We start from the raw sequence: 14,682 nt of genomic DNA, 5'->3' as shown, positions 1-14,682 counted from the left end.
TAGCATTAAAAATGCGTTTAAGCGTGTAGGCTCCAGCACGTATAGTACGGTACACTAGCACTTACAGACGAAGCGCTGTACCGCAGCCTACTTAACCGAACCGGGTGTTACTTTACGAGAGCCTGCCTGATTTCCGAGCCGTGGCATGCGTCACCATTTCGCCTCGACACACAGATGGAATATCAATTGCTGAGTTGAGCTTTCTAGCAACAAACCCCCCTGGCGAAGGGAACGTTGTACGAGCACGTCAAGCCAAACCTTGGACACGCAACCACTGCGACACAAATCTTATTAATTATCGTCTCACGGTCTCTTCTTACAGGAACGCTCGTGCTGCTGTGGCGACGAGGCTCGAATGTGCTTACCGCCTCGCAGCTGATGGTTACCCGTGATGAGCGGATACGGCTTGTCAACGGGTATAATCTGGAGATTTCCGAACTGGAACCGCAGGATGCCGGTGACTATGTCTGTCAGATCAGCGACAAGGTCAACAAGGACCAGGTGCACACGGTGGAAATTCTCGGTAAGTTTTGACGCGTAGCTCCTTCCTGCAATAATTTATGGCCGTCGTAGAAGAAAGAAAAGAAAAACACAAAGGTACTCCCAAGCAGGATCTGGTGAACGCAAGGCAAGCAGTTACGGAAAAACGTAATTTGAGAAGCACAAACCCCACACCATCCAATGGTACCTGCCGAGGAACAAGCGAGTCGTTATAAATGTTGCAAATGTTTTCGCTTAGTTCTGGGGTCACTAAGCGGATGACTCCCCCTGATTGAAAGCTTGTTAGTGTGCAGACGTAACAGCTTTAGCTCCACCCCGAAACCACCCCGTGGTCCAACAAACTACTTGCCCAAGGAAAATGCGCCCAATTTGGGCGAGCAGCGCGGTCCGACGGCGGAGTGGAAAGTTACATCCCTTGAGCAGGTCAAAAGTTCCTTCGCTTGATTGAATTTAAACGAATGTTTGACGGCTTGCTCGTTTCACGCACCGAAACGGAACGGAATGCATCCCTAACTAAGCCCCCCCCCCGCACTTCCGCGTGTCCCGTGGGAAGGATAGGATGGTGATGATTTGCCAGTTCGAGACCTTCCCCGAAGTGCCGCCTGTATGGGCGATGAAAGGTGGTTAGTGTGGTTGTTGGTTTTAAGTTTGTAATAAGTTTGCCTTTCTTTTCATTACTCGATGATGCATACATGATCGAGCTGCGGAAGGGATTGGGTTTTGGCACGCAAAGTTGCCCGTAAAGTGTGTGGGATGGTAGTGGTAGAAAAGGGACAGTAACATAGCAACAACCGGAGCGGACCTTATGTGCTCGTCACATGTTGTGTAACATTTCAACAATGGTTGCTTCGATGTGGTACCTATTTTTGATGGCTTGGTTTTTGAAATCGCACCTGAAATAACCCATTTCGCAGTGGAGTTTGGCGTGCGTACAAAGTTAAAATACAAATTAAAGACTATTTTAACTACTACTTGATTTTTTCCCAATAAAATAAATAAAATAAATAAAATAAATAAAATAAATAAAATAAATAAAATAAATAAAATAAATAAAATAAATAAAATAAATAAAATAAATAAAATAAATAAAATAAATAAAATAAATAAAATAAATAAAATAAATAAAATAAATAAAATAAATAAAATAAATAAAATAAATAAAATAAATAAAATAAATAAAATAAATAAAATAAATAAAATAAATAAATAAACTAAAACTATATATATAAAAATATCATCTAACGTCGTTTGGTACGTAACTACCAATAAATTAATGGATGTAAATTCGTCGACACTGTGAGGGTTTAGTACGGAAACCTGCACAATACATCAAACAACATTTAGTGATAAAGTTTGCGTTACCCGCACTCAAGCCTTTTTTTCGGCGTTTCACGCGTTTTCCCCTGTTTAGCTGCATGTTGCTGATGGTACAATTCAGCCTTACAATATGCAAGCGCCCATCTCACGTGACAGCCGCAACACGCGGCGTTTTCAGTTCGTTAAGCAACTTCTTACCCTTGGCAGTGGAGCGCTTAAAGTCATCGGATAATAATAATACACAGCCAGGGAACTTATTCGCCAGCCGACCCTGTCGCACGTGGCGAGTGATGGGATCTGCAGAAGCGTAACGATGCAGCATGTATTTACTCACCACCTCGGGAACTCGTCCCGGCCTTCACTCATTTCTTTGCTTCACTGATGCGCAGCAATATTTTGCTTCCATTCGCTCTCTGTCCCGTCGGTTTCCTTTGAATCGCAGGTGAAACTTCTAGGCCTTCCGGAGCGATCACGGCACCGGTGTTCATAAGCAGGATCCTAGCACGGTTCAGCTCCAACGGTTTCTTTGGCTCTCCGGTCTCCTTTTCATCTGTAATGATGATGAGATGGCGAACCGTCAATACCGCTTCGTCCTTTTGCCCATCTTGGCCCAACTGTGGCGAGGACGATTTTTTTTTGCAGCACCAACAGCAGCATTGAAGCGAAAGTACAATCATTGCGCATCAAATTCTTTCCCTGCGGGGAACCGTTTCGTTGAGTAAACATGCATGAAAAGAAATTGAAGATCTGCCGAAGGACCGTACCGGCTGCTCGAGAACTGTTGCTATGGGAAAGTCTTCCCGAACCGTGCGTGGGTATGAAGTATTTCTGGCGCCAGATTGAGGTGTAAGGTAGTTGAACCTACCGAACCGATGAAAGGCACTGTCGAACGGCAGATGCGCTGGTAGCAAATGATAGTAAGCAATGGTGTTGTTTCTGTTTAGTTGCGTTTCCGTCTTGCTGCCATTCTGCCATCACCAATCACGACATATATGTGAGCTGTTTGAGCGTATCGTCGGGACCGTTGAAGTATGGCACACATTCCTCCCCCAATACCGGTAGCGAAACGAATTGACTCACTCCACTGCCAGGGCTGCAAATGAGAAACGAAGACTGAAAGTCTGAAAGTTAGACAAAAAAAGCTAACCATTCCAAACGTATGCAGACTTTCATTTCAAGTTCATTGAATCCACCCGTCCGCAATGGTCGTGTGAGCCATTCGAATGATGATATCGTTTGAAAAAAAAAAAAACGGAAGATGTAATCCATCCTTGCGATTTCCTACCGCCAAGACTTCATTTTGGTGTGTACCGTGATGTCATCATTAAGTGCGCTAGGCTACTTTCCCTCCACAAGGCGGTACCCCAGGTGCCGGCTGTTCATGGTTTGTTCATCAAGCCATCGTGCCCGGGGAGGTGAGGAATTCAAACGACGCGAACCGTTTGCTTTTGCAGTGGAACCACATACATCTACGCCAGACCATTCAATCGTACCTTTTTGCTGCACTCCCCCACCCAAAAAGGTAAATATTGCAGAATGGATTTTGCGCGACGTCCTGTTCGCGTAGCGTGGCGACATGAATGCTTCATGCCTGCAACTCGATAGGCAACGGATGAAAACCAGTTGGTCTTGCTTTAAATTGAAATAACTAGAATTCTTTGCACCCCACAAAGCCACCAGACCGGGAAAAAGGGAATGCTGGCTGTGGAATGCATTTTTATTTATCAAACCAAGCGCAAACCCCCTTTGCGCCGTCTGCTGCACGAACAGCCGTACATAATATTGCCCGAGTTTTTTGGGGCGATGTTTGTTTGGTGGGATGAATACCTGGTGGCCAATGACCTGGCGGGTGAGTCAAAAGATTTAACCAGTTCCACTTCACCCACCCCACGAACCACCCCGAACCGTATGTCACCATACACTTTTACAATCAATCAGCACAAGGAAGCGATAAATGGAGCGAGTGGCGAGCTTTACGCCAGGTACACGGGTACGGTGCGCGGGTCTTCCACCGTTTACAAAGTCAATTTCGCTCACCAACTTTGCGCTTCGCACATCTCGGCTCCAAAATATGAACCGACCCGACTGAAGGAATCAAAGTTTGACGCATGGCAAGCGGCAACAGGAAAAAAAAACAGATTTTCTTGCAGTCGCAAGTAATGAACCTCCTGTGGGGCTTGTGAGGAAGTGAACAGGTTTTCGGTAGGATTAAAAAAGTTTCTATTGATTTATTATTCTATTCCCGCACTTTGCTAGTGAACACTAGGGGAAGTGTTTCCTTTTGGTACCAAACTTTTATGCATAAAGTCAGCGCTGAGCAGACTGACTGACTTTCACTCGAGTCACTTTTGCGCGTTGGTTGTTCAGCTGATAGTCTTACGTAGTTCGAGATTATTTATGCTTTTTGTTTTTCCAAGATGCAGTTTTTCGAATTTTTCACAAGCTATAGTCAAATTTGGATGCATCCATTTCCTTTGGCTTTGTGTAATCCATTGTTTTTAAACTCAATATCGGTGTTAAAATGCGTTCATTACTTACTGTAAAGCAATAGCCTTCAATCACCGTAAATGCTCGCAATCATCAGTTCATTATTCATTATTAACAGGTCGGCTGATAATTTGGTTTGGCCTAACACATAGAACTCGCTGGTAAATTTAAATCCTTATTATTTTTCGTTTGTACCAACCTTCAAACGAGTTCTGTCAAAATTTGACAGCAATAACAATACAATTTGACAATAACCTAGCAGGCTAGAGCATTTTTTGTGACGCATCTTTTGTGCTTTGAGTAATCATGGAAAAGAAGGAATTTCGCGTGATGATAAAGTATTGGTTTTTGACGGGGAAAAATACAGTCGAAGCGTAAAATTGGCTCGATGAAGAGTTTTTGGACACTGCTCCACCAAAATCAACCATCAAATATTGGAATGCTAAATTTAAATGTGGTAAAATGAGCACTGAAGACGGTGAACACAGTGGAAGCCCAAAAGAGGTGGTTGCAGACAAAAACATTGTAAAAAACACAAAAATAAAGCATTCATAATGTGAAGTTGATCGAGATAGCTGACACCCTAAAGATGTCTGAGGAATGTGTAGGACATATCGTTCACAGCTTGAGACATCGTCTCGATATCGAGACAGCTCTGTGCAAAATAGCTCACATTTGACCAAAAACAACAATCAGTTGATGATTTGGAGCGGAGTTTGGAGCTGCTTGAGCGAAATAAATCCGAGTTTTTGCGTCAATATGTTACCATGGATGAGTCTTGGCTTCTTCACTTCACTCCAAAGTCCAATAGACAGTCATCGGAGCGGACTGGACGCGATGATCCTGCTCCAAAGCGGGGAAAACGCAACAATCAGTTGGCAATGTTATAGCATCAGACTTTTGGGATTCGCAAGGAATTATCTGCATCGAGAAAGTAGAGACCATTAATTGCGACTGCCATATCAAGTTATTGGAGCGTTTGAAGGACGAAATCGCCAAAAAACGGCCAGATTTAGAGAAAAAAAAGTGTTGTTTCGTCAAGACAACGCACCGTGCCACAAATCAGTGAAAACAATGGCAAAAATTCATGAATTAGGCTCTGAATTTCTTCTCCACCCATCGTATTTCCTAGATATGGCTCCCAGTGACTAATTCCTTTTCTCAGATCTAAAAAGGATGTACTCTGAGAAGAAATTTTTCTCGGATGAAGAGGTGATCGCCGAAACAAAGGCCTTTTTTGAGGCAAAGGACAAATACTACTACAAAAATGGTATCGAAAAATTCAAAGAGCGCTATAATTGGTGTACTGAAGGGATGTATGTTGAATAAAAAAGAAATAATTTGGCAAAAAAAGTGTTTTACTGGCATTGGCCAAACAATTATCAGCCCACCTGTTATTTGTTCATACTGTGCGGCAGATGCACTCGATCAATCCCACTACCTAATTCTGTTGTTGGGCGATAATGCTCGTGTTTGGTAGGTTGCATCGAAAGTGAAAACGCAAAAATGATAGATTATTCTTCGGGTAAAAGTCAAACAATCAGCGACCACTAGCAAACCTGAACAGTGTGGGCGCATGAAGCGGAAACACGGTAAATTATGTTTGCATTTTCCGAAAGCAATCATCTGATGAGCAAGCGTTATTTATTAATTTTTAATTAACATGCGTAAAATTGAATCAATACATAGCGTTCGCTCAACTCGCCGGAGTACGGACGAGGGCACCAAACGGTCCATTGACTACGCGTAATTGCATATATTGCCAACCACTATCACGGTAAATGATTGTGCTGGTGGCACAGGGACACAATGATGTTATTAACATTTTTGATGGGCAGTATTGTGTGTTTGTGGGTTGATCTTCATAACAATACCGCACATGGGATTCGGATTGTATGAATTTAAAGAGTATCGTTAAATGCCCTCCAATGCCATTCGATTGCACTGCGAGAAAATTCATCTGGCATATAGTACCTTGCAAAAGAGTTTAATAAATAAAATCTTTTTATTTATACAACATCAGCACTTTGTTCCTCGTTTCAACCCACGGATCCGCTATTGTATTCGCGAATATTGTCTGTAATCTCAGCAATTATGGTGCCACACAAAACATAATCGTCCGTGGCAATCGGTCTTGTCGATCGGGTGGACAAAAGTAAATAGTGTGGGAGGACGGCATTTCAGTCGAATTTTTGCTAGCAAACGAACTCTTGCACGAACACACACACACCAAACACAAGAAACACGATCACAAAATGGATTACTTTGAACGGAGCGCTCCAACTGCAACGTTCAAGCATTGGAAAAATAAAATAGTAAGAAGTACAACGAAAAACGTCATTCCAAGTTTTCCTTCCGCCTCGGGGCACTTACCCCCCCCCCCCCCCCCCCCCTTCCCACTTGCTGGTCGTTCGTCCCGCAATTGGTCGCCACGGAATAGCCACAGAATTAGATATGAAGCTAATCCTTTTTCTGTTGTCCCACAAATTGTTGTTCCACCATTCCATTCCATCCCATCGCGCTTTCCTTTCCGAGGGCCGCATGCCCACCGGGACCGACCACGTACATCAAGCAACCAGGCGCCTCCATCGCCGTAGCCGTGCAGACTAGTGTTGGGCGGATCGGATCGGATCGGATTCTGGGATTGGTTCCTTCATTGGATCAATCCGGATTCGATCCTAAATCCAGGATCCTCAGGATTGGAATCCCAAACAATCCTTTTCGATCCGGATCTGTTATGACGGGAAACATGAAATATTATATTACATAATATTAATTGATTTGATTTCAAACATATTAATCAAAAAATCACATAAATCATGTATTTGGTGATCTTGAATTGTGTAAAACTTGAGTAATGAGTTGAGTTCCTATTTAAGGAAACTAAAACGTACAATTTTAGATTCCTATATAAAATTGTGATATGCTGATAAGATGCTGATGCTGAAAAATGATAATCTCATGAATGTTGAGTAATACTGAAATCGATACTGAAAATAATTAATTAAAAAATATGAATTTTTAAATAATGAATAAAAATAAATAAATTTAATTATTTTTTTGTATTTCACGCACAAATCTAGTCCCGAGGATCGATCCCGAGGCGGATCCGGATCGGTCGGTTCGAATCCCACATGGGAGCGATTTTTTCCCATCACTAGTGCAGACCAACCTTCACGTTTTGCGGGTGGAAACCAGCGTTCCTGTGTGGCAGCCGGTGTTTTGCTTGCAACTGCCATCCATGCCCGTGCCCAGGCTCGTTAGTTTGTAAGAAAGAAAGAACATACACACTTTCCTGCTTGCTCGTGACCTTCTGACCGTAGCCGGGTCAGACTTGCATTCCCATTTGAAAGGGTCGCTCCCGGCGGACGGTTTGGAGGATATTAAATGTTTTGTGCTATTTACACCAGCAGAAAATGAAAGAGCAATTGAACCTTTGCCGCGTTCATCGCGTCTCTGCTGTGCGCGTCTCAATGCGTGCCATGTGCTGCCAAGGTGCTGCGGCTCGTGTTTGAAAAGATTCTGTGCTTCGTTATGAACATGTTGCGACCGTCTCCTTTCTACCGAACAACGTGGCGGACTTGCACTCATTCTTCGCTCTTTTACACACATACACTTGCATTTGTATTGAGTCGGATCTATTATATCACCTCACTCAAGGGACATGCCGTACAAACAGTCGCATTTGATGTGCGCAATCATGTGGCGAAAGCAGTTACGCGAAGGAAGACTTCTAGAGAAGAAACTTTTACCAACCAGTGTTTGATACCGTTTCTTATCCGTCGAGCCCATGATGCAGCAATGAGGAAGAAAATTGTCCACCCGGAAGATGGGCGCGAAACTTTAACCGTCTCGGTACAACCGACTTTCTCTCCGATCCCCGAGTTTCGTCGATACACGTAGCGCCCATGCTGAACGTCTGAAGACGAACACCATTTGGTTGTCACCAAATTTCAATCCACCCCTCACCATCACCCGCAATGTTCTACCCAGCCCGGATGGAGTTTGGTGAACTTTTTCATAATTTATAAAGTTCCTCGCATCGAGCAAGCAAAACATCATCCGAAAAGAGTTTTTTGGGAACTTTACTTCCAACCCGGTCGAACATTGCATGATATTTTTTTGGCATATCTGTTTTGTTACACCGATAGTTAAAGGGTGTCCCCGAAAGTATAAGCACGATTATAAGTTAGATCAAAAAATAAAACCTGTTCCAGAAACTTAATGTTTATTTGATAAATAGAATTTGTGGAGTGTTCTGTACTATTTCCAAAATTAAAATTTAAAAAATATTAAAATTAAAATTTAAAAAAATTAATCGTATGCCAATGATCGCACTTTTGATCTGATCTGATCTCCCATCAGGTTCAGCACAGACTTGTCCCGAACGATTTTCGACACTTTCTTCCAGTCTTTTTGAAAACTGTCGATGTTCTCAGCAGCTTTGAAAAGCTTTCTCAAGTGTGCCTTGGTTTGCGCCCCAAAATAACTCAATCGGTCTGGATTCAGGTCAGTTCGGGGGATTCATTTCTTTCGGCAGGTACCATACCTCATGTCCTTTTTTCCGATTTTTTGGGGCAATATAGATTTGACGGCTTCTTCGATGTCCTGGCTTTCAGGCACGGTGTAATATTGACTCCCCGGAAGAGTTTTGTAGTCAAAATTTACGTACGACTCATCGTCCATCACGATGCGTGAGGATTGGCGACACAGCAGCTTGTCGTACAGCTTCCGAGCCCGATATTTAACGCATGCGGCCTGTTTTGTACTCCGTTTCGGTTTCTTTGGCTTCTTATACGTTTTTAAATTCAATCTTGCCTTATCTCGTTGGATGTTACTGTTTGATTTGACCAGTTTTTGAGTCACATCGCGAACGGAGCTTTCCTTTCTTAGCTTGAACGCTTTTGCTATGTCCCGGTCCAACCGCTGATCGACAGGACCAGGATTTCGGCCACTTTTCGGCGCATCCTCAAAGCTGGACTTCTCCCGAAACTTTTGAATGGCGGTTCGTACGGCTTCGATACTCACACCTTCCGATTTCGCTAATTGACTTAGCGAAATGTTAGGTGTCGAGCACCATTTGTGCAGAATGTTTTTGCGCTTTTCGACGGAAATGCCTCGCATTTCAACGGACGCTGTTGAAAAAAACCGTATCAATGCACTAGCTAGTAGCTTTGAATGTAAACAATCAAGCATATCAAGAATCGACTGTTTTACGCCATCCGTTTACTAGAAACGTCATTTAGAAATCGTGCTTATACTTTCGGGGACACCCTTTAGTCTGGTGCGCCTTTCGCTTCCAGAACCATTCATCGATTGAAAGTGGATGGTACGAGGTTCCCAATTTTATCTAAGCTGCTTTGGCCACCACCACGTGGAATCGGAATGTGAAACAAACGGAGAGAACTGTGACAATAGTTTCACACAAAATGGCAATAGAGCGGAAGAATCAAATCGGCAGGGAAAAACAAGTTTGACTCCTTCGGTGCTAACTTTCATACCATCACCCTTGTGTGGTTTGGTGATGGTGCCAGAATTACATTGTTTATTTTTGCTATTAGCTATCGTTTTTATTACCATTACTAATCAATAATCAATATTCCTTGTCCATGGTCTTCCATTTGAACGGACACGATGCGGCTCATCTGTCTGGTGGAAATGCATTTGAATGATCATGTGGCAGGGCTGCCACCACCCGATCATTGATTTAATATTGTGTGATTTTCTATTACATAAACAAACGTTGATGCAGGAGAAAAACAAAGGAATGGACACCCAGCGAACGAGTAGCAGCCGTTAGTAAACCACATCCAACGGAACGGATCGGTGCATTCGCTCACGTAGTCACCCTCCAGCGTTCGTACGTGCCCTCTCCCGATCCACACAAAAATCGGTCGGTCATGGGATGGGTTAGGTTCGGAACCAAAGCAGGGCCAGGGCCGCAGAATGACATAAACACACATATCCTTGGGCTGACCAAGGCAAAACACCATTCAGCACAGCACAAACACACAAATTGCATTGGAAGTCGAGTACAAGCATCGCAAAGTTTTCCCGACCACGTATTTCAAGCTGTACCCGGTACATTCCGGTCCGGTCATTATTTAAGGGGTTTCGAGAACACACGACAGAGAGAGGAAGAGAGGGAAGGAGAGCGCCCTGGGCCGGAAATGAAAAGTACATGTGTAAAATGGTGGTACATAATTCATAATTTACAATTTCACCGCCCACACATGCTGCAACCTGCTGGGGTCTTCGGGCATTATGGTCTACGGACCACAGCCAGCAAAAAGCCACGAAGAAACATTTGCCCCGGTGGTCTGGGCTGTAAACGGAGAGGGACTAATCTCGGGAATAGTTTTGGCTTTTCTGCTCGATGATCGTAACGAGCGCAACAGAAGAAGAAAACAAAAAATGTGTGTGTTTGTGGCAAAAAATACGATGCCCTAACGATTGCATTTCTCGGGATTCAGAGGCACCTCCGAAGGCAGGGGTCAGTGGAAGCCAGCAGTGCCACGGGCACGGAAATGCTCTGCTGTTGGTCAAGAATTTCTCCCGACGGTTATGGCTTTTGTGGTTCACGTATTCACTCGGAAAAAATAATAACTACAAATGAAGAAAAGTGGACTGCCTCCCGGTCGGGCACCATCTCATGTACACGCTACGGTTTGTTGCATTCGAATAAGGGCAAACTACCCTAATCCGTGGGCCGGCCACGAAACACGTGGTGGTGTTTTTGGTGTATGATGTTTTAAATTGAATGTTGTTTCTTCGGCTGCGTCCCAGCTTCATGCCCGGTGTCCGTTTGTTGGCTGGAATGATGTTCGTGGCCAAAGAAAGAGAGCACCAGCAGGGAAAAGTCAATGGATTGAATGAACTTTTGCTCGGCGTATTTGATGCAGCTGTGCAGATAAGGAGAGCGGGATAACACTGCACATGCCGCTTTACGAGCCACCCCCCTGCATGTTTCGGGCACGGTAAATGAAGTGGAAGTTTATTAATAAGCTTTTTCTGCTTTCTCTGACAACCAGCCGCCGGACTGAAAGAGGTGATTATTGAAAACTTTCCAGATTGCACGTCCCAACCGTGATGTGGCTGAATGGTGGCTTGTGTTTTTCGGGAAAAGATTTTGCAACTTTTGTTATGCAAACTTTCACATACTTCTCGGTATGGGTGATGGGTGTTTATCGTACAGATATGTTTAAATCGCAGCCAAACGCATGGAAGGCGTTTCGTGATAGGGAATTATAATCCAGTATCAAATTTTAATTTGGTAGGCTAAAACCACCATCCATTTAATCTTATGACCCCATTAATAATAATATTAATAATAATAATAATAATAATAATAATAATAATAATAATAATAATAATAATAATAATAATAATAATAAATAAATAAATAAATAAATAAATAAATAAATAAATAAATAAATAAATAAATAAATAAATAAATAAATAAATAAATAAATAAATAAATAAACAAAAAAAAATAAATAAATAAATAAATAAATAAATAAATAAATAAATAAATAAATAAAAAATTAAATAAATAAATAAATAAATAAATAAATAAATAAATAAATAAATGTGAAAAGAAAGGTGATAGCGTCACCTGTAAGCTATAAAAGCAGCGAGCGCGGGTAAGAAGAGTCAGTCGTTGTCAAGAGTCAAGAGAATAAACAACATCCGGCGAAAACTAGATTCCTGTGTGTGTTCTTTTTCCCCCGCTGTCCGTTTCTTACATAAACAAAGGAATAAATAAATAATTAAATTAAACTAAAATATAAAAAAATAAATTAAACAAACTAAAACAAAATCAAATAGACCAGAATAAAATAAAATAAAATAAAATAAAATTAAATTAAATAAAAGTAGTAAAACTGCTGAACAGTCCATAAATCACAAAACGATTTTAGTCTCGTTGAAGCTTCACTTGGAAAAACTCCAATTTCAAGTTTCCGGGTTCAAAAAGATTCAATAATTAAAACTAGCGAACAGATGATTGCCCGACGGAAATAAAGCTGCACCGAAAGAAATTGGCTGTAAAAAGCATGTCATCGTTCGCGAAACTCATTACAATAGCTATCATATTAGCTTTAATAAAATGTTATGCAAATTTCCCCGATAAATTTATGTTCTATCCGCCATTCTACCGAGTTCCGTGAAGATATGCTTCGGAAGCCACCCTTCAACTCGTTCTCATTCACCGCCGTTTTCTATCCTTGCTCGTACATACATTTTCGAAGTACTTTGCCAGTTGTTGAAGCACCCGCTGAGTACGTACTCTTGCCTATAACGAGTAAATGATAGCTTCGGCCTTTCCCGTGCCCTCACCTTCGCGCATCAAACCTTTGACACTGGTGGAGCGGTTGGTCCTTTTTTTTTGCCAGTACATCATCTACCACACATGCACGCTGCCAATTATTATTCAACCACGTAACAACCACCCCGTAGTAAGCCACTTTAGGGCTGATGGGTGACTGTCTTCGTCGCTCGAATGATACTGGATGCATGCACGATAGTTTCGCGCGTCCCTGTGCGCACAATTCACAGTACGCTCACCGCAGATGATACGCCTTCGCCCGACAACGAATGGCTCTGCCGGAGGGTTGTAATAATTTCTCGATTGCTTTATGGTCACAGAACTCAGCAGAGTGGTTACCGCACCCACGCGCAAAAGAAGCAATTTTGATGGGATGCATGGATTGAACCTAGATTTGAATATTCTATCTGGCAGCCGGTCCGCAATGGTGCACCATTTCGCGCTCGTTGGACCGCGCCAGAAGGATGTGAGATAAATTTTGCACTTGTCAGCTCAGCTCGGAAAGGTATTTCGAGAACGAGAACGAGAAAAAAAAACGCATTGTGCTTTATTACATACGATTCTAGGTACAGTTTTAGGCTTGAGAAATTCAGAGAATGCGTATTTATTTCTCCTGCTGTAAGAAGAATAGCTGCATAAAATTTCCTGCCTGTGTGAGAAATGGCAATGGAAATAATTCAAGCACGAATTCAGCACCCACGTGCAGTCCTCGTCAAGCGATAATGAGATTCGAAACATTTAATATTCCATTTCAATCGGGGGGGTTGGCTCCGAACAGGCTTGGAACACCTACAAACCTTTTAAAATCGAATCACTGACATGAAAACTAAAGCCCACACGTAAGCACAGCTTATCCGTTTCCAACTCGATCTGATAAGCGTACCGTCGGTGTTTAAGCGCTGCACAGACACGAGGTCTGACTTCTCCGGCCAGAAGGATCTGATTTCTACCAATGCCGAACGTGTCTCCCGGTGCGAGCAACACTTTCCGTTTGCTCCCCATGGAATCGGTACGATTTCGACAACCGGATTATGATCCACATAATCCTTCCGTGTTTTGATTTTATGGCAACCAGTCATTAAACTATTATCACCTCCGGGTCCTTCCGCTCGTGCATCTTCCGAGGCATTCTCCAGGGGGGGGGGGCGCCCGGGGGTTGCTCAGGTGCGATGTGTGGTACCCGAGCAGTTTTGGAGTGAAGCAGCTACGGAACGACTACGGAAGGTCGATTAAACTACGCTGATAAGATTGCCCGGTGCGGTAGCTGAGTGCGCGGGTGGAAGCAACCGGTTTTCTATCGAATTAGGGCCTGGGACTGTTGGCATGGGAGCGCTGAATCTTTTATGACATTTTTACGCTTGTGTGTGGGTTTTTTTTTTGTGCTGCCGTTCTCCGGATGAAACGAGAACATTTCCACAATCAGTAGACAATCGTTATCTTCACTATAAGACACACACACACGACACTAACTACTAGCTCTGCAGGGGAAACCTTCGTCAACCCCATCCAAGTGGATCGATTTTTCACAGCACTCCGGAGTACTGCAAACGAGGTTAGATCTCGTTTGTCTTGGGAGAAAATGAAGCGAGCAATCTACTGCTATCGTTTTTGACGTTGAGAGTTTTGCGATACCGTAGCGTTGAAGCACCGTTCCCACAGGCTTGGAATACATGTGGTTAACTTTATAGTTCTTACTTTGGGTTTTAATAGCTTCAGTTTAGCTTATCGTCGTAATAACCCCAACACCGCTCACAACCACTCTGGGGGGGAGAATTGTTTTATCTTAAATCCCTCCATCAAGAGGTCTTATTCTCATGCCGACGCACCAATCGTGATAGATGGCATTTGGATGATTTCAGAATCGCAAAATTTCCATTATTTCGGACCTTTTTCTTCATTTTACACTTGCACCCAAGGATAATCAAAATCACCCGAGGGAAAGGGTCACCGACGAGGGCTAGGGCACGCACCAGCCTTAAGCAAATTGTGTCTCCAAGTAAAAAAACCGCACGTGACATTATCGCTTCAAGTTCTTCAGCACTTTATCGAAC

At 42.9% G+C, this 14,682-nt stretch overlaps 1 protein-coding gene across 1 annotated transcript in view; it reads left to right on the top strand.

The window, feature by feature from the left end:
* LOC128299486 (protein amalgam) overlaps window positions 1-14,682 on the top strand; it is a 198,420-nt gene that overhangs the window by 150,823 nt on the left and 32,915 nt on the right. The window contains exon 3 of the mRNA XM_053035470.1: window positions 323-523. Coding sequence (XP_052891430.1) covers window positions 323-523 — 201 coding nt within the window. The remainder of the gene's footprint in view (window positions 1-322; window positions 524-14,682) is intronic.

Source organism: Anopheles moucheti, chromosome 2 (assembly GCF_943734755.1).
Source record: "Anopheles moucheti chromosome 2, idAnoMoucSN_F20_07, whole genome shotgun sequence".
Taxonomy (NCBI): domain Eukaryota; kingdom Metazoa; phylum Arthropoda; class Insecta; order Diptera; family Culicidae; genus Anopheles; species Anopheles moucheti.
The sequence above is the reverse complement of the archived record's forward strand: the minus strand, read 5'-3'. Positions and strand labels throughout refer to the sequence as shown.